At 35.2% G+C, this 21,090-nt stretch overlaps 1 protein-coding gene across 2 annotated transcripts in view; it reads left to right on the top strand.

The window, feature by feature from the left end:
* Positions 1 to 21,090, top strand: part of HPGD (15-hydroxyprostaglandin dehydrogenase) — a 29,973-nt gene that overhangs the window by 812 nt on the left and 8,071 nt on the right. Inside the window, exons 3-5 of one of the 2 annotated variants that reach the window (XM_057376274.1) lie at positions 3,634 to 3,740; positions 13,897 to 14,038; positions 19,924 to 20,000. In XM_057376274.1, coding sequence (XP_057232257.1) covers positions 3,634 to 3,740; positions 13,897 to 14,038; positions 19,924 to 20,000 — 326 coding nt within the window. The remainder of the gene's footprint in view (positions 1 to 3,633; positions 3,741 to 13,896; positions 14,039 to 19,923; positions 20,001 to 21,090) is intronic. The other variant, XM_057376275.1, reaches the window with a different exon arrangement.

Consider the following 21,090-nt stretch of genomic DNA (forward strand, 5'->3'; position numbering starts at 1 on the left):
AATTATGTGTAAACTTTAAAGCTCAGACTTGCTTTTTATGAGGTTTCACTATAGATTCCAAGCTGCATTCCCTCATCACAGGAATAATAAATTCTGTGCTGGGTTGCAGCGCTCTTTCCATACAGCACGCTTACTTTCATTGTGCTGCCACAGCTGAAAGCAGAACTGGCAAAAAGTGGCATGCCACTTTATCATGGGGTTAAGTATAGGATGATAACACTTCACACATGTTTTGCAGATGCAGGGAATGAAAGGAACTTCTCTTGTGAATGACTTGCATTTGTTTTCAGTGCTCCCTACTGAGTTCTTAGGCTATCATATAACACTGATGTACCTTTAGAGTATTTCATAACAGGCACATCACTTCATGGAAGTTTCATTATTAAATGATATGTTCATAGGTAGGGACTCAGATTCAGATTTTGACATCTCTTTTGTCAGTGCCCTTTCCCCAGATTCATTTCTGCCAGGCCACATGTGAACAGCTTTAGTTCTGGTTTTTTTCACTGCAGTTCATTGACCACTTGATCATATCTAGTGATTACTGAGCATATCCATTCCTTTTTTAGAAAACATTGCTGCTATTCCAGAATTCAGCAGTATTATCCACTGTTCCAAGGTAGCATGATTATTCCTAATTCTATAGCTTTTTTTACCTAAAATAGTTTGTTTGTAAGAGAGATGCTGGACTTTAAATCTGGGATCTGCTCTAATCAGCAAAGTTTTTATCAGCTAGGTTGGTCATTGACTTTTTTCCAAGTGGGAGGAGTAAGAAAAAGCATCTTAAGGGTAGGAATAACATGTGCTGCTGCATGGCTGTTACCCCAGTGTGCCTTCTCTCCCACAACTCCTCTTCTCTGTAGTGCCAGGYAAGTGTGGGACCAACAGGGTGTGAACTGGGAGCTTGGCTGAGTGTCAGAGGTCAAAAGGGAGTTTTTGGAACCAAGTTAATAGGAACAGAGCAATCAAAGTAGAATTGCAAGTGGTTCTCGCAGAAAGAAAAAGCAAGAACAGACAGTTGCTGCTACTTTGCCTCCCTGGCCATTGCATTAATCCTGCTGCAGGTTTCTTACCATGAATTTGAAATTCGTTCTCACAATCCTTTGGGGATCCTGCATTGGTTTAAGTATTGTTTTTTTTGCTTGTTTGTTTTCACTTTTTTCTACTTGGAAGCTACTAAACAAATTTATATCCATTTCCCACAGAGAGTTTAAAGGTCAGATTGGATGAATCAAGTCCTGTAATTTATGTTAAAGGTCATGTGTGTGAATGAAGTTCCTCTTTTTTTTAACTTTAGCCCTTACAGTAGGAAGAAAATCCCAGTACTAGAACTAGTATTTGTAAGTACATTATGTTTATGGGTAAGAAATCATCTGCTTAATTGACTTTCAAGTCTTGCCTGTACATTTTTCTCTGGCAGTTCTTTTACATAATCCCCCCCAAAAATTTCCTATCTCATCCCACTTTTGAAAAATCACCAGACATTTACTTTTGCCTTCCAGGGACATTTAGGAAGCTCACATATAATTGGTGTTTGTGCTTACTTTACATTGTTTTTCTTACCTCTCCTTTAAAATGGATCCTCCTTTTAATTTTTTCCTTCTCTAGTCCATATTTCATATGATCATCTGCTTTTAATCTTTATGGTTCCATAAGCACTAASTRGCATGCAATGTAGAGAGAGAATTATTCTGTGTTTGAAAACAGAGGACTAAACCAGCTTATACTGACATGTGGGTGACAATTTTACTAAGAATTTACAATGAGATTCTTCTTTTTGCAGATAGGTAATAGATGATATTACTGTAGGCAGATAAACTTTTACCAGAAATATTCCAAACACAGATAAGCAAAAGCATTTGGCTCTTTTCTTAATGTGTAAAATAAAAAAACCTATAATTAGTCGAGACTGTGTATATGTGATAAAGTAATTGGCAAAATTACTATTTTCCATGGTGGTTTTGAAAGATTCTATTAAGAATGAGGTTGACAAAAGATGTTATTTAGAGTGGGCTTAAAAAGCAATCAGCCAGTTTCCAAAATTTGGAAGCCAAGTGAAGACCCAAATTGTATTTATTTTATTGATTGGAAATAAGTGAAATACTCACTTCTGTTTCTAATAAAGCCAAAGGTTTTAATTTGCCCTTGCTGATGCAGAATTGGAAAGATATGAAGTGACTCAGAAGATATGAAGAATTGAGAAACCAGAGAAGGAATTGGTAGCAAATACAAGAAAAGCAAAAWAAGGCAGACAGACAGAACTAGAGGATTTAGTACATTACAATATTCTAGTATGGAATAAGAATTTTAGAAAAACCTGTAAAATAAAGGCAGCTGGACAAATAAAACCTCCCATCAGCTGCTTAGTTCTTGTTTTGATGACAAGATGTCGACTATGCTGGGCCTGCAGCACTGAGGCAAAGAAAAATCTGTTGCAAGAAAAGCTTTGCAAACCCCTGCAACTTCAGCAGAAAAAAGGTAGATGTCTCAATGCTGATGTTGTGCACATGATTGACACGAATAGCCAAGCACTAAAGATCAGAGAAGGAAGATGCTTCTGGGATCACCTTTCAGTGAAGTGATTTCATTAAGTCCTCAAGCATAATTTCAGCATACCTGAAATATTGTTGATTTTGAGTWAGACACCAAACAATGTTTTTTGAAACAATATTGGGGAGGGGCGATGTCTTGGTTTACATAATATTAAATGTTTAGTGACAAGGAACAATATTTGGAGGGGAAAACAAGCAAGCTATATATACATGTCAAATGATGTCCTCAGCTCTGGAACATTTCTGTCTGGAATGAATATCTGGAAGACATCTCATCCAACTATCTTGTCAAAGCAGAGCCAGGCTTGATGAGTTTGTTCCTCATTATGACATCATTATGTTTTTTCCATACGCATCTTTTATCTTGGTTCTAACACTGTCACCTGGGAGAACACGATGTCATTATGGAAGTTTCCCAATTCTTATTTTGAAATTCTTTGGAAGACAGGTCACTATTTTTATCCTCAGAAAAGAAGATTTGAATTTRAGAAATGCATTATTAACATTACCTGACAAGTAGAATATATCACAACTTATCCATAAATAGATACATCTAAACAAGAAACATGATTAATCATTTGTACTTGGAATATTCATATCAGATATTAATTAAATAAAAGTTTTGTTACTAGTTTAAATTTGGACTGAATGAAGCAAATTGTTCTGAACATATGAAACTTYTATTTTTCATTCAAAATAAATGGTGTCAAATCTTGAATTCACTAACTATATCAAACTGTCACAAATCAAGCTATAAAGGCTTAGTTTATATAATTGAGGTACCAAACATCCTAATACAAACTGTATAGTGCCTAAAAGCTTTCTTTAGCTCCTGTTATCAGACATTATAAAACAATGAAAAGGCAACAATGCTACCTTGATCCTTCCAGTTTCCCTGAATATATCTAATGTTTGTGTATGTTAGATAAAGAATTTAAATGTATGTTGCTCACTAATGGCTAAGAAAATAATGAAGACATTTTGGTAGACTAATAAATGATTCATTTCTATGTATGCACTGTATTTTATATCTTACTTTCCAAAGTTCTAAAAAATTTCACTCTTGGATCTTACACTATAGGTGCTTTCAAAAAAGTAATTGAACATTTTGGAAGGCTGGATATTGTGGTTAATAATGCCGGAGTGAACAATGAGAAGGACTGGGAAAGCACTATACAAACTAACTTGGTAAGCACTATCCCCTTTCACTTGTTTATGTTTCAATATTTTAAGGCTGGAATACAGTTAACAGCCTGTGGCTTGTACAGATTGTGCCATGTGACAGAACATTAGTTATTAGATTGGTAAGCACAAATATTGAAATAATCACCTCATAACTGAGTGCATGGTGGGTCCCTAAAATTATCTATCCAAGAATAAGAAAATTAGGTGTGTTTTTGTCAAAAATTTTATGGACAAAGGTATCCATTTTTAAATCCTAATGGCTCAGAAAAATCAAACCAACAAAATGACTCCAGAACAAGTACCACAAGCTGTATATGACAGTTGTCACAGAAAAATTAATGAGAAAATAGATATTTGGGGAAAAAAAGGTTAAGTTTAATAACACTTTTCTCTTGATTTTTTTACATCTGTCTATTATTTACATATTCTTCAAGATTTAAGTACATGTATTCCTCTTTATTTCATTTCTAAGATGTTCCAATAAAGTAAATGTCAGGAAACTTCATATCGTGAAGTAACAGTAGTCTGTCATCCTCAGTGACATGCAACATCAGTATTTATTAGTTAGTTTATTTATTACAGATCCTTTGAATTTGAAAGAACACTGTGTTCTAGATGACTTATTTCTCTTCATTTTTTTGCCTTGTTTTAACACAGCACATAAGTTACAGTAGACAGCCATCCTGTCAAATTTTCAAGCACAGATAATTAGTCATCACTGGAAATACTAAAGTCCACACGAGAAATTARTTTGACTGTGACTTACCTTTAAATTTATTTGAAAAAAATGAAGGCATTTCTGATCAGCAAATCTTGAAGACATTTACTGTCTAAGTAAATATCCTAACACAGAGTATAATAATTTTTCAATACCAAGAGCTTCAAACAGGAGATGTTAAAATCCTCCTTCTACCATATAGCAGACAACACCAAGCTGGGTGGGGATGTTGATCTGCTGGAGGGTCAGAACACTGTGTAGAGGATCTGCAGATCAGAACAGGCTGGACTTAGGGGCTGAGGACAATTGAGCTGCAATAAGGTGAAGTGCTGAGTCCTGTACTTTGGTCGCAATAACCCCATGCATCACTGCAGGCTTGGGACAGAGGAGCTGGAAAGATGTCCATCAGAAAAGGACCTGGGGGTACTGGTTGACAGCATCTGAACATGAGCCAGCTGTGCCCAGGTGGTCAGGAAGGCCAATGGCATCCTGGCTTGGATCAGCAGTTGGCCAGCAGGACCAGGGAAGTGATTGTCCCCCTGTGCTCAGCATTGRTGAGGTTGCACCTTGAATCCCATGTCCAGTTTGGGCCCCTCACTATAAGAAAGACATTGAGGTGCTGAAGTGTGCCCAGAAAAGAGCAACAAGGCCAGCGAAGGGTCTATGAGGAGCAGCTGAGGGAGCTGGAGATGTTTAGCCTGGAGAAAAGGAGGCTCAGAGGAACCTTWTCACCTTCTATATTACCTGAAAGTAGGTTGTAATGAAGTAGGGATCAGCCTCCTCTTCCAGGTAACAAGTGATAGAACAAGAGAAAATGGTCAGATGGACAGGGGGAGGGTTAGATTGGATTTGATGAAAAATTTCTTCACCAAAAAGGATTTTCAGGCACTGGAACAAGCTGCCCAGGAAAGTGGAGTGACCATCCCTGGAGGTACTTAAAAAGGTCTATASATGTGGTGCTTGCGGTCACGGTTTAGTGGTGGACTTGGCAATGCTGAGTTAATGGTTGGGTTTGATATTTTAAAGGTCTTTTCCAATGAAAATACTTCCATGATTCTAWTTTTTTTGTTGTTATTGCTAGTAATTAAGAAGGAGCAGACCATAATTGGTCTCAAGCAGCAGAGCACCTGAAATCCAAGTCTTAGAAACCTTCATGCTTAACTGTCAAGCTATGGCTCTGATTTTTTATTTTTAAGGGAATGTTTTTTTAATTTTGGGGGAACAGTTTATACATTATGTATGGCTAAGTTCACCCAATGGCAAGTTCCCAATGACCTAATACATAGTTGAAAGTTTTAAAATTTCATAAACACATAGTGGTGACAAGAAGAACATCTAAAACAATCAAATAGAGTAGAAATAGAGCCATGTGGGTTAAATCAAGGGCATTCTAAGATCCAAATATCTCCACTCAAGGGATTTGAAAGATTTGAATCTTTCCCTGTCTAACACAGTCAGCTAAGAAGCTTATTTCCATAAGAATTTCTAGTTACTGTAACACTTTGTACTATTTGCTTCTTAAATTATCAAAATGGAAGAAAAACAGCTGATGCATGTAATATCTTATATGGGTTGGTTCTATAAAATATTTTTTGTTTCTTGTAGAAAGGAGCTAAATATATATGAAATACATGTCTTTAAAATGTCTCTATTTCCTTCATGTAGAATAATTTAAGTTTTCTTTGTATTATTCCTAAGAACAAAAATAATTCCTATAGCTGCATAGTGTAATACACGGTATTTACATATTTGTATTTTAAAAGGGGAAAAAGCCCTGTGTGCCAGTCCTTGTCTTAGTGATATCATTTATATATTGATACAACAAATGTTCCCTGCCCCAGTTTAAAGTACAAAGTACAAAAGTAGAGCAGTACCAAGCAAGATAAATCAGAGCAAACACATCTGGGGTGTGTTCTTTACAGCTAAAACAGTTCATAGAACCAGTTGGTCTTCAGGAATGTTTTTAAAGGACTGTAAGGATAGTACTGATAGTACTGCTTGAGAAAGCATGAACAAGAAGGTTAAAAAAGTGGGACTGCCTTTTGGAAGGATAATAGACGGAATAAAACACAAGTCCTATTTGTATCCATTACAGTTTCCTGAGAGCAAGAAAAGACAACTTGATAAAGATGGAGAGGGGGTGTAAGGAGTACCAGCTACTAAAATGATATGTCTATTGCAGTACTTTCCACCATTTTGCTACATTTGCTAAATATCCATCTTTTCCTTACTTTATTAATATTTCTATTACTTTTTTAGTTAAGTGTTCCAGCAATGCCATCTATTCCTCACCTCAAAACTCCAAGTCTCATGGTGCAGAATTGGCTGATATGAATTTCATCAACAGCAGCTTCAACTAGTGATACTCACACAAGGGTACATTCTTGTCATGGCATGTAAAATGAACTTGGCAACCATACAAGAATTCTAGTTTGAAGAGCTATTACCAGTGTAGTTTCAGCAGTCTGTCACACACAAACAAATTCGTGCACAGAATCACACAAAGGTGTATGACACAGACATTCTTATTGAGGGTCCCACCTACAGTCCTCCAGCATGACAAGAACAGTGTTTATTGCCTTCAACTTCATAAGAACTTTTGCCTGAGGTATCCAGAAAATTTATAATCTTATTTTTTTCTTCAAATCCTTAAAGGAGGAAAAGGGCCCATATCATTGTTGAGGGTTTTGAACATGTATGTTATTTAARCATTTGGGTGTTTTAAGAAGCTTCAATAATTTTATCTTGTGTTCATGTGTTTTCTGGAACCACTGTAATTAGAGTGGCCACTGTAATTACAGTAACTTTTCTCTTTACAAATGCACTTAGCACAACTTATAGTAAAGACAATCCCCCAAAATTATCCTCAGTTCCCTTTTTATGATCATGTCAGAGGTTTCTGAAAACTGACGTATGTTGCAGTGTGCAGTTAAATGTAGCAGTACCGATATCACCTATGCTTACATTTTAAATATTACCTGAATCAAAAGTTTAGAAGCACCTCATGGCATTTTGAATACCTTATTGTTTTATTCTGAAAAAAAATAGTTTTGTATATATATTCAAACCAGCCTTCCACATGAAATTATGAGAAAAATTGAAAGCAAAATCACAACTATCTCCTGCTTATGTGATGATTTTGCATGTTTTAGCATATTCTGGCAAAACTGTAAATTGCGGGCCACAACTTGGGCACATCAAAAAGCCCCAGTCATATGGGATGCAATTATTTAAGTATTGCCTAGAGGTAAGTAGAATTCAAATAGACACATAAAATTTTTTCAGGTGCATGACAGTCTTATTCTTCATTACTAGGCAAAATGTAGAAATATGCAACAATTCCAAGTTTTTACATTTTTAATGATTGGCACAATTTATTTCTGTAAGTGACGGAAGTAACACATTTCCATGAATTTAGAAAAGTCCTTTACTACAACGAAGTCTACCAAAATCATGGGTTTTCCCTGCAAAATGCTTAGATTTCAACTACAGAGAAGCACCACTGTATATTTATGTGTGACTCCTTTCAATATAGCTCATAGTGAAATACCTGTTCCAGCAACTATCAAACATTGCAAAATCAATGTTGACTTACCAGTAAGGACCTATTCCTCAAAAGCCCAATTAATGTCTCAGCAGAAACCAGAAGGGTAACTAAGCAAACATTAGAAGTGATTAATTGAATATATTCTTGTGACAAAGTCTTCATCACAAGGCTTCTCCACTGTGCAAGCCATAAACAGGATCCCCTGGGAGTACTCTGCAACCTTCTTCTGGTCTATACCCCTCACTGGCTTTTCCCAGCATACCAGAAGAAATGACAAGGACTGAACTTTCATCCCAAAGTAGTGTAACACGGACACAAAGCTGGATTCAGCAGCTGGAAATAGCCACTAGGTCCCACAATACAGTCAGAGGCAAGCACCGTTTCTTAGTGCCAGCAACAGAGAAACAAATCAAAACAAACAATGCTTTCCATAGAAGATAAAATGGCATAGTTGACTGGTTTACTGACAACCAGTGGCTACCTCAATGACTTACTTGGCTATTCTTCAGCATAATTTGATGTCAGGGGACCAACTGCTGTAGGGAGAGATGTGGCCAAAAAGTGAGAAGCAGCACTTAACTGGAAATTAGTAGCACAGGGATCAGTCCTCTAAGTACTTTAGGAAGCCTACAGGTATATTACAGGTACAATGATTTTTTTGCTTATATTGTACTAGGAAGGACACCATGACTTACCTTTATTGCACAATAAGTCAMTGAGCATCTTAGCTTACTGTTTTAATGGATGTTTACAGTAACCAGTGTTGAAGTACAATGAAAAGTTCTTTGAACTAAGAACATAGACCCTGCTATTCAAAATGGAGTACTATTCCTGTGTCCTTCAGTAATGTGAAGGTGTGTGGAAGGGGAGGAGAGAAATAAAGAAAACTGCACAATAAAAATCTGAGACATAGCATTTCATTCCCACCTTGTAAAAATGCTCTTGACTTGTAGCAAATTATCAAATCCTACTACATATTCCTTTCTCCTTTTTGCCTCTTCCTCTCTAGACTTCTTGTTTTCCAGGGTTTGAGCTGGAAATTCACACTCAAGAGGCTGCAATATCAGTCCATRTAGCAATCAAACTAACATGTACATAGGAATGCCAAGGGACTTGCAGGCTTGCTCCAGCTTGTCTATGTCCTAGAAAATCCACTTTAAAAAAATTAGTCCCACCTTCCTGTCCAATAGTAAAATGCTAAAACTTTCTATGGGTATCACCAGCAGTACCTCGTTTCAGACTTTTGAAGTTTGTCTTACATGGTTCACAAAGTACTTTTAAATGTTTCCTTAGAGATAGCTATCATTTTACAACATCACTGGATGAAAGGCAAATGATCTTGGGTCAAATTCCAGCTCTGTGCTAACCTGCTTTATGAAACCACAAGTCCGTGGCTCTTTCATTTTTATTCAGTAACCCTAGCACTGAACTATGTTAGCTGAGGAACCTACATAAAATGTTAGGACAGATTACCATTTTGTTTTCTCAAAGGAATTCATGTTACCCTGTCACCTTGGTAGCAATACAATGCTCATCTTCAAAATGCTGACGTATTTTCTCAGCAGGAAAAGCGGTAGCAAGGGAAACCTTATTAAATGAGTGTTAGAAACTATGTCAGTTGGAACACCTACCCTGAAACATTAGGAAAAAGTGCTCTATATTAAGTTACTTTCAAAGCAACTTCCACTTGAAAGGGATGATGATTAATAGTGTCCAGGCCACCATCACGAAAGAATAACTTATTTTTTAATAGCTATATCTAGAATGAAACACAAAGTATAAAAACTGATAGGAATAATGTTGGAATACAAGAACATATTACACATTGGCTGACGTTGGTTCCCAAAGTCAGAAAAAAATAATTAGTGCTCTACTGAAGACTCCGAGTATAATTAGAATTTCAAGATATGATTTCTTTTAGAATAATAGAATTAAAGCTATACAGCCAAAGAACACATAAAAAGGTGAAGAATCAAAGATTTTGTAAGTTTTATTTCTGATTTTGACACTGGAAACTAAATTGCCACTTCAGAAATAATTAAAGAAGTTACTGATTACTGATATGCTGTTCTCAAAAGCAACTGCAAAAGTTTTTAGTATTTACACAATTATTCTGCAATCTTTACCATACTGTCAGATATAATTTTGGGTTTATTACTGTATGATACTTCAGCATGTCTGATCTCCTCTAATTTAAATCTATAATTTATGTAAACTAATGCTAAGAGATATTCCCACACTCACCACCATAACTTTATTTGAAAGAATCCTAAATTTTGTACTGGCAATTGAAGAGTGAAATTGCCTCTCTTGAGAGCACACTCAGACCTCCAGTGCACCTTGATGGCCCAAGACCAAATGTTTTTCAACAGCTAGGAGAGCGATTTTGATTATTTTTTTACTTTATTGAACTAGTTTTCCATAACAAGGACAAAAAAAAAAAAAAAAAAAAAAAAAAAAAAAAAAAAAAAATAAAACCCAACAGGTAAGAGAAAGCTGTCCCAATTTTTTATTTACTTACATTTAGTTACGTCTTTACACGTTTACAAGCAACATCCATTCAGCTAAAATGGAGTTGTAAACAAAGGAACTGTAAAAAATACAGCTGTAAAATGCTTCCTTGTACAAAGTCTCCCAGCATATTTTCATCTTAAACTTAGACATTTTTTTAATTAGGTAATTTCAAATTTAATTTTCCCTTTCTTTTCATAATTTTTATTTCATAAATAATCTATGAGTTATTGTTGGTTAAGATCATGAGATTAAACTATTAGTCTTAAAAGTACAATTGAGGGACTGCACAATCTGAAAAGACCTACAGTTTCTTTCATTTAATTGAAAGGAGATTACAGAGATTTTTCATCATAACCCAAAACCAAAAAACTGGGTGCAGAAAACACATTATTTTTGAGAGGATTGGAGAGAGGTGGATTCTTGCAAAAGGTGGGAAATCCATCACACAATACTTCAGACGAAAAATGCCACCTCCTGACTGTGCAGACAGATAGGTTCCTTTCACTCTGGCTATGTGGCTCAGAGTTTACCCGCAAAATAATTCTTTATTTTATCAGCCTAAATATCATAAATAGCCATTTCACTCAAGATCAGCCGCACTTATATGAGGTTTTTGGCAGGATTACAGGTAAGGATTACCTGTAAGGAATGTGCTATAGCACAGGTGTAAGGGGCTATAGCAGGTGTAAGGGGAAATATCCAAATGGAAGTCTGCATTTATTTTGAAGACCACCTCTCACAATACCTTTATGTAAAGGAGAATTTCTCCAGCCACATGAAGAAATACTGAGTTAATGGATTCCATAAAGAGAAAAAGAACAATACACTAATTTCCATAGGACAGCCAAGCTGCCCACTTTTTTCTTGGTTAATAATTGTGGTTTGGCCAAGGATTCACCTAGCTCTATTATCTCTGTGCATTAGAAGGAATAGAAAAGCCTTCAAGGAGCCCCAAGCTACTTCCTGCTTCAACTGATTCATTTTCTCTAATCATCCTAAGTGGAATTCTCTTTTTCTGCTTAGCAGGCTGAGCCACTGCTCCAGGGCATGACAGGACCTGCACCTGCTCTCCAAGGACAGAATTAACCCYTTTCTTACTAAAATATCTTCTGTACAGCCTATCATACAAATATATATCTTAAAAAAACACACTCCACTCTAAATCTAATTTCAGTTGAGGTGCCAGTAAGTTTATGTTCAAAATARGTAAATCTTATAGCAACACTACTGGGCCTTAAAAATCTTGATTTTAATGAATCAAACTTACATGTGACAATCAACATTAAACAGTACTAGATTAACTTTTATAAGGGCTCTGCTGCTTTCCAGGACATGCAAGAGAAATCATATTTAGTTTGGTATGTGTCAAGACACTGAAGAGAATCCTTTGAAAAGTTTGTGTTAAAGCATTTAATCAACAACATCCTTTTTAAAGTAATCAAAATATTTTTTAAAAACTTGTTAGCTTAAAGAAAAAGTTCCAGGAAAGATATCAAAAAGAAAAAATCTGTGGGAATTTTTCTTTAAGAAAAATTTAAACTATTATTTCAGAATTTTGAAATGTTCATATTTTGTGGCATTTTACACAATTCCAGGAAATAGGTATTCTGAAAATACATTATTAGTGAAAATAACTCATTAAGTGCTGAAAATGAGAAAATGAGAAAAGCTGATTTGTTATCAAGATTCCAAAACAAACTTGGTAAATAGGTTGATTTATCTCTGTCAACGGGCAGCCTCATATTACTTGAAAAAAGAACAAGTGATATTAATAAATCAGGACATGCACTCTTCCAAATCTGATTCCTATTAAAACTAACGAGCATGAAGGGTGACTGGAATTGAATTAGAAGTATTACTTTATATTTTATAACATGTGTGTCTAAAAATATCAGCTAATAAAAATGAAATGTAATACCCATCTCAAAATTATTCCAGTTTTCCTCTGGGAATTTAGATAGTGGCAGAAAATATTTAATATTCTATTTTAAAAGTTTTTTTTTTTTTTTTTCTCTAGTTCCTCTAGTTACTATCCAATAGGTTTTAGGCACATATAGATTTTTTGCTGTGTTTTTTATATATGGGAAATTTCTGTCTCAATTAGTCACAATTCTGCAGCTCTTCTCTGGTCAAAAATAGTGAAATAGTCATGTGCACTTCATATTTTGGACATCTTCATTTTTTTGGCCAATAAATAGCACAAAACAGTCATAAAATACAAATGGAGTTCTCATTTAAAAGCTGAAATAATATTCCTATAAAAGTATGTCTCAATACATTTGACCATTTAAAGTAGAAATTGTAATGGAAATGTGAAATTATTACAGGGAGATCTAAAATAATTGGTAAAAAAAAAAATGAAACTCATCACTACTGCAGTGATATTGTAACATTTCTCTGAAGTTATCTTCCACCAAGAGCCTTGTCTGCTGCCTTTCTCTTGCTCTTTGTTTCACTCTCAGGTAAAGTGACTTTCTGGGAGAAACTCTCTCTCATGGTTCACCCAGGAGGCTGGTAAACCAGGAGGCTTGGTGTATCTTTGGACATCTCAGTTTAAAAGTCTGAAGTTCAGTGAGAGGAATCTCAGAAGAATTTCTGACTGCAATAGGGTTCAAAAATAGATTTTTAAGGAATCAAGATAATATGGGTCTCAGATTTTCTTTTTCCTCAAAGCTCTTTCCTTAAAAAAAACGAAAAATAAAAACTGCAGCTAATATTGTGATGAAAACACTTCACACCTTTTAGAATTTTTTTTATCTTGTCTTTATTTGCCTTAATGGGCTAACTTTTGCTTAAGAGGAGTGGTAAAACTCCTGTAACTTTAGTCAGAAAATAATACAAATTTTTAATATCCTGAGACTAGAAATATATCATGGTACTTAATCCTAAAAATTGTGAATTTCTTATAATTTGATCCAAATGCAGTTTTAAGTGTTAATGATATCTCCAGACATGGTCAGTACATTTTTTATAATATAGAACAGCATGTCTCAAAAACATGATGGGATTAAGATTGGTTCATCAGCCACTTATATTTTTAGATAATGCATGTGTTTCACCTATAAATGGTTTACTTACTCTTCATTTAATTTCCTTTACAGCTCTTATTTTGTATTTCAATATTTTAGTTTGATTATTTATATCTTACTAAGAGAAATAAGTAAACTGCTATTACTTCTATGTGTTGCAATTGCGCTTCTGAAGTTATTTAGTTGCAATACTGTGAAGCATCTCTGTGTTTATGATCTTCAAAATATGAATAAGATCACTGGTAGAGCATCACAGATTCTAAGCACCACAATAAAAAGCAAATTTCAGTTTGTAGAAACACAATAGATATTTTTAATAATGTCAAAAAATCAGTAAAATATTTTGTAAAGCTTCAAATGATCTTCAGCATCTTGAGCATCTCCTCTCTATACCAGACATCTGTGATTAGAGGAACCTACCTTGCCCTAGAATACATGAAAAAAGGAAATGGAGGTGATGGAGGAGTGATCATTAATATGTCATCCTTGGCAGGTGAGAAAATTTTATGCCTAAAGACTTCCTGCTGGATTTTCTTCTAAAGCAAATGAATCAAGCTGATCAGTCTTACTTTTTCTTCTTTCCTGTGGCCCTTCCCTGCTTAGAACTATTTTGACCTGGTTTTCATCGTGGCAACAGAAGGAATGTGAAATAACCACAAATTTCATTTGCTTTTTTAAACACAATTCAATAGAAAAACAAAATCAATCCGTTTCCTAACTTATCTGTCTTGTATTTAAAATCTTGAGCCTGACATAAATTTCTCCATTCAACTGCACAGGAGCACAAATGTAAAGATATCTAAAACTAGGCTGCATCTACTTTATTAACAAGAATTGTCACGCACCCACTCTGTGTTCCAAGTCCTTTCACATGTGATCAACCTGTATTTGAGGAGACATAAAATTAACACTCGTATTTCCAAGCTTAAGCAAGTGCTTTCTTTGCTCATTGCTTTTCTATACTATGACTGTATTTCAATTTATTGGTATAAAAATAGAATTCTATAGATTCTAAGCCAGTTGGGGGTAATGCTGCCCAGTTGTGAGGCAGAATTCCTCACCATTTCCTGTAGATCTACTCAATGTTGCAGTGACTGGGCAAAAAAAGCACAGATGAAGGGGAAACTGTACATGGAGAATGAAGTCAGATGACAACTTTCCTCCAAAAATTTATGGGTACTTACATTCTCTCATTTTTGTCTGGAGAGATTGTTCTCTCCTTCTACTTTCATACTGTCTGTGAAAAATAATACGTATGCTACCTTACACTTGGATTATCAGAAGGGTTTTTTTATCTGTGCAGATTACCAAATTATAGTAATTTAATTCCAGGATCTTCCTGTGTGTTTTAACAATGAAAAGGTAAGACAGTTAAGACAGCACTGGCTATAGTACTGATTGCCAATAGGTGTGGATGTTCTGAGTATTTTTAAGTTCTCTCTTAGCTTTTGAGATAAAAAGTCCAATTCCTCCTATTGACAACACATATGGGTTTTGAGGATCTGACTTACTACATGCCCATGCCACACGGCTGAGGGGTTCTTTACTAAAAGTCTCCATGTTCCTCTAAGTCAGCATTTGTCATACAGCCTAATACACTGCATGCTGACACCAGTGAATTTATCTCTGTAGGCTGAAATTGGCATTGTATTGGGTCCAAATTAACCTAGGGAAACTGCTGTTGAAGTGCAAGGGTTTATCAGCAGAAGTAAAAGATTAAACATTTTCACAGACACACTGATGCCCTTGMATAGCTTAAGAAAGGGAAGAGGCAGCATGTAGTTTGATTCCTTTTCTAACGGGTCTCAAACGAACATAAAATTATTTTGGTTTTAAGACCTAAAAGCTAGGCTGTTCTGTTTGTTAAGAGCTTAGAAATGCTTGTTTTAGTTATTTAAGTTTGCATTTATGTACTTAATTTTTTAATATTAACATTGTGCTGTGATGATTGTGGATATTTGTCAAAATAAAGTTTCTTTTGTTTGGTTTTACATGGCTTGTATTTAACAATTGTTTCCAAAGTCATTAGGAAAGACACACTTTAAAAGCTAACATATACTAATACTTTACTAATTTATTTACTGCTGTTTGTGTTTTGTGACTCTGATTCTTCTTTCCAGTCTGAAGGTCTAAGTCCTGCATGTATTATTTCATATATGAAAGGCAAGGTTCCGTTGGCTTGCTTAACGTCCCCTTCACGTGTTTTCTTAGAGCAAGCTTCTGTTGATCATTAAACTTCTGAGTGGTTTGGATCCCCACTGTCCAAGTTCCCTATAAGATACAGACAGCATATCTTCCCATGTGTTTCTGAGCAATAAGAAGGGTTGTATTTAGTGCTTATGTAGCATTCAATAATATTTCTTTTGCACATTAATTAGCTACCAGTACATCATCATAGGAATTTTGTCAATGATTTGGACTGGTGACAGATTAAACCTTATCATTTTACATTTCCAAATATCCACAGCACTGTTTAAATTATTTCTATGAAGTGGATTAAAGCCAGAGCATCCACTCTGTCTATCTAGTAAGGAGTCCTTTCCTTTCCTTTCCTTTCCTTTCCTTTCCTTTCCTTTCCTTTCCTTTCCTTTCCTTTCCTTTCCTTTCCTTTCCTTTCCTTTCCTTTCCTTNTTTCCTTTCCTTTCCTTTCCTTTCCTTTCCTTTCCTTTCCTTTCCTTTCCTTTCCTTTCCTTTCCTTTCCTTTCCTTTCCTTTCCTTTCCTTTCCAGAACTTCCTGGAACTTCCCTTCCCGGAACTAAGTAAAAGAGGGAGAGAAATATGTGAGCACATGCAGCAAGCACTCAATTATGTCTCAAAGATACAAAAATTAATTTTATTGGATTTGTGCATTCATATCAAACTGACCTAATGAGCAATGTGTTTTACTTCAAATTTGGCTCTATAAAAAATAATTCCAGTGACTGCAGGTTTTTGCATTGGAATAAACTTAATTTAAATTTAAGGAATWAAATGTTCTAAAATTCCTTTTGTGGGAAGAAATGGTACCTTTAATGATGCTTTATGGAATAGTTACAAGCAACAGAGAAAGCATAAAAAACTAAATTTAACTCAAAAGACTGTTAAATTATTAAATTTAACATTGCCTTGTACGTTGTGGTGGCTGGTACCCGTACACTTTTTGCAATTAAAGGGTGAAAGGAATTCAAGTATATGCACACACACTTTTGTTTTGATGGCTTTGATATTTTTAAGAAGGTGTTCTGTGAAACTGAATTTGTGTATGTCTGGATTCTAGCAGACAAAAAAAAAAGTCAAAATATTCACAGAGGGTTTAAAATATGTTAGAATTAGCATAGTATCATGCTACTTTTTTGAGAGGCTGTTCAATGTGTAGTGAATCTGGATACCTTTCTGCTATGCAGCCATATTGGGGATTTGATTGCACTCAACTTCAAGCACTCAGACCATAGAAATGGCAGAGCTTAGTATTTTTGCTAGGATTTCTGTTTCACCTTTGTTTTGGTACACAGGAAGACCACAAGGATATCATGGGGGTATGCAGGGAGGAAAACCAAAAGGGCCAAAGTCCAACTTAAAACTAAAAAGGATAATAAATTTTATTAAAAGAAGGGTACTYACTTAAACCTGTGAGGGCAACATGTATTCAGTGGGAAAGTGTAACTGGGAAAAAATGTTTAATTCTGTTTTCATCAGAGTTCTTCAGTAGAAGGAAAGGAAATACTGGTTTCAGGAAAGCTTACTGATACAATTCAAATTTGTTGATAGAATGCTTCACCTGTAATACCAATTTCTCAAGATGTGGATATTGAAACTATTGACCATGACAAATAGGGGAGTAGTAGTGAGATGCCTGACACCATGTCTTCGATGGTAGAGTGAACTTGATACACTAACAAGCAGTCTAGAGGATAAGCAAGGGAAAGATCTGTCTCTGTCAGCCTGCCAGGAACTGAGAAAAATAAAAAAGAACAGTTTACAGTGGAGCACAGGATTATTGTTGCTCGAACTGGGTTTTGGCAAACCAAAGGACATCTTGAGTCATCACAAAACCATTTGCAATTCACCATGCAGCAACATCCAGAGAGAGAAAAATCTGGCCATAGCTTCCCCCTTTAAGAGATTAAAACCCAAATTTATCACCTTCCAGAAGTACACTGACCCATCACCAATCATTTGAACACCTTCCCCTTCTTCCCCCCATTACTTTGTGCATAATATTCTCCAGTCCGTTTCACTGCCGTTACGCTTTGTGTAAGGTAGTTAAATATTAATGGAAGCAACAAATAGAATCCAGATTTTCTAACAAATGAATGCCCTAACTAATATGTTATGAACTCATCTCTGCTCACTGGTTGAATAAATATGCAGGCAGAGCAAACTCAGTATCACCCAGTGGTTCATCATAAAATACTTGCTGGGAGAGTCCCTGGACATGCACCTTACCAAGAGTCCAGCCAGGGTAGGGAAGTGGCTCAGAGCTGGAAAGCCACACTGTGGTTCTGAGAACTGAACTCAGGAACAAAAGTGACACAGGATTGTGACTGTTTTATGTGAAGGATGCTCAGACTAGTTTTAGATGCTTTGTCCAAAAGTGAGTCAATTGATTTTTTTTTTTTTTCGGTTCTCCACTTCAGAAAAAAATTATAATTTCAATTAAGAAAGAAATGGTTTTGAAAAAAAAAAAAAGCTATTTGCTCCTCTCTTCCTGCCTTGTTATTCCTACTATCTTTGGCATTTAAGAAAGTCTTTGAACCTTATTCCACTTCATTATTCTGAGCTGTGCCCTTCCTTTGTTTATTTCTTGATTTTTTTCTCTTTCCTCTCAAGTAAAAGGTAATTTGTCTTACTGTGGTTAAAAAAATAAAAATAAAATAACTTCTAAATTCCCTCTCATTGTTTCCCAGCAGATGTTGTCTGTTTTATTTCTGTTAACTGCAGCCTAATTAGGACTTCCTTCATTTAAAGCATGTAAAAGTACTTGAGGGTTGTTTTTTTTTAAATAGTATTGTATTATTTCTAATGTACTCATATTGTGATGTTTCCAATAATTTGAAGAATGGTGGTCATCAAAAATCAACAGAGGAATATTAAGCCTGTGTTGTGATCGCAACACACAGGAGAAAATACAAAAGCCATTTTCATAAAGTGAGTTTTTAAGCAGAAGCATAACACATTCATCCAAGCTAAGCAAATAAACATAAATCAGAAAGAACAACCAGCCAACAGGTTAAGTTCTTCATTTTCCACTATTGAACAGTGCTGCTTTCACAGGATCACTGAGACAGCATTTAAATCAAGATAAAACCTTGAAGCTCTCGGGTTGGTAATTAGAGCTTTGTGCTGTCTTAGAAAGTTTTTTCCTTCAGACAAAATAGATTCCATAGCAAAGAGCCCAAAGTCTGATATACATAATTTTTCTGGCAAATCCATGCTTAGAGCTAGGTAAAGAATTCTTCATCTCCACTGAGATAAATCACATCCCTTTTTGAATGTATCACTTTAAGATATGAAATATGAAAAATGAAAAAACATATGGTAGTTATTAATTGGGATGCCCTTCATTAAATTAAACATTAAGGCATCAAAATTACTATGCAGCTTCACAATGGCACATTCAGGAAAACATTTTATCTTCTAACATTTGGACAGGCTGAAGCTGCTATTCATAAGGGTCTAATTTTCAGGTGGAACCACAGCATCCACTTGATCCAGTTCAGCTTTCATTGTACAGTAGAAATTGTTGGCATAATTGAAATGAATATGCCATCATGGTCTGTCATTTCTTCTTGACTAGCTTTTTCATCAAATCAATCTTACTAGAATTAAAAATCTTCATTTTCTTCCAAAACCTCTGTTGTCTCTTCTTTCTCTACTATAAATAACAATTTTGTGTTCTCCCACTCTGACCATAAAGGTTTACAGTGTTAGCAGAAAAGTTTTATTCTGCTTCTCCTATTCCCACTCTTCCTTCCTGAACACACCATAAATGAGTGTAGATGTCCAGTTCACATTAGCTATCAAAGCTTGTATAAAATATTTTGCTCACAGTATACTTTAAATACTTTATTGATTTATAGAAGATGGCTCAAAAATCTCATTCTTGAGTGTTTTCCTCCAGATTCTGTCCTCTCGTTCAATTCATACTTCATAGATACAACTTTTCCTTTTAAAAGTTACGCTTCTTTATTACTCTCCTTTTGACTGCATATTTCCATCCATCTGGGGTTTTTTTCTGAGTCTATCCCAGATTACAAAATATAATTTATAAATTTTTACTAACCCATTTTGTTGCATCTCTATAAATCTATCACAAATTTTTACATTATATATGTATTTAAGGTAATCATAAATTAGGAATATTCGACATCTTTATTCAGCTACCTTTTTATTTTGAAGGACTCATGCCTGCTGCCTTCCAGCCTGTGTACTGTGCTACAAAGCATGGTGTAATTGGATTCACACGGTCCATAGCAGTAAGTATGCGTTTTCCAAAAGAATATCAGCAGCTCTTTGGGAGCATTCTGAAGCTTTTCATGTTCCTTCTCTATAGCCAAACAACTGGAACTAATTTTCTGAAAGAAAACAAAATATCTGAAGCAGTGGAGGTTCCTTCCTTTCACAAAAGGATCCAAAGATTTGTGTTCATGACCAATTTGAGGCTTGGGTAGCAGAGAAAAAAGATGTTGCAAGTAATTTAAGGACAGTGGGAAGAGTCCAAAAGCCAAATTCAAACCCAAATTTTAAAAACACTTTTTCAGAATCCCATCCCAGTCATTTAACATTTTGCTTTCCTTATTACTAGGTTGGTAACTTTTTTTACAATAAATAGGCACTAAAACGTACAAACGTATGTTTAACTTGAACACATCATTTGTTCTTACCGACTCTTAACACTCTGAAAATGCAAAATGACACATTCAGGATAGGACATGTAGGATGACCATATTGTAAGTCTCAACCTCTGACACTGAAACTTTCTAGTTAAATTGCACAAACACTGTAATAAAATAACTTGGAGGGGAAAACTATGATTATTCTTTAAAGGTTAATCTTAAAGATAGTCTATTAATGTAAGATTTCCAATCTGATGTTTAGAACAAATCACCTGAAATTATACTTGGAACACTCTATCCATATTTTATGCCCCCATCCCCACACAAATAACTTATTTTTCAGATTAATGTAGAGAGAATAGTATGGATAAATGTTCCATATACCATGCTAAACACATCAAGAGCATGACACCTAGGTCTCCATTTTTGTTTTCTCATTATAAATATCACCATCTAAGCACAAAGGTAAAACAGAGGAAATTCTGTCCTTAAGAAACATGAGAGTGCAGAGGAAAAAACAATGATAAACATAGTGAACTACAGTATTTACCAGGAAAGGCAGTACAGCCTGATGTTGGGCAGGTCTGCTACCTTACATCTGGGACTTCAGTTTCGTGTCTTCCCCAGAACAAAAGTGCAGGCCACCATACCATTAAAATGCCAGGTGACTTACAAATAGCTTAAAGGAGTCCTGTAAAATATTATTAAAGTAAATAGAATGCCGTGTTTA

Source organism: Malurus melanocephalus, unplaced genomic scaffold (assembly GCF_030028575.1).
Source record: "Malurus melanocephalus ecotype Western Australia unplaced genomic scaffold, MMel_1.1 scaffold_276, whole genome shotgun sequence".
Taxonomy (NCBI): Eukaryota; Metazoa; Chordata; class Aves; order Passeriformes; family Maluridae; genus Malurus; species Malurus melanocephalus.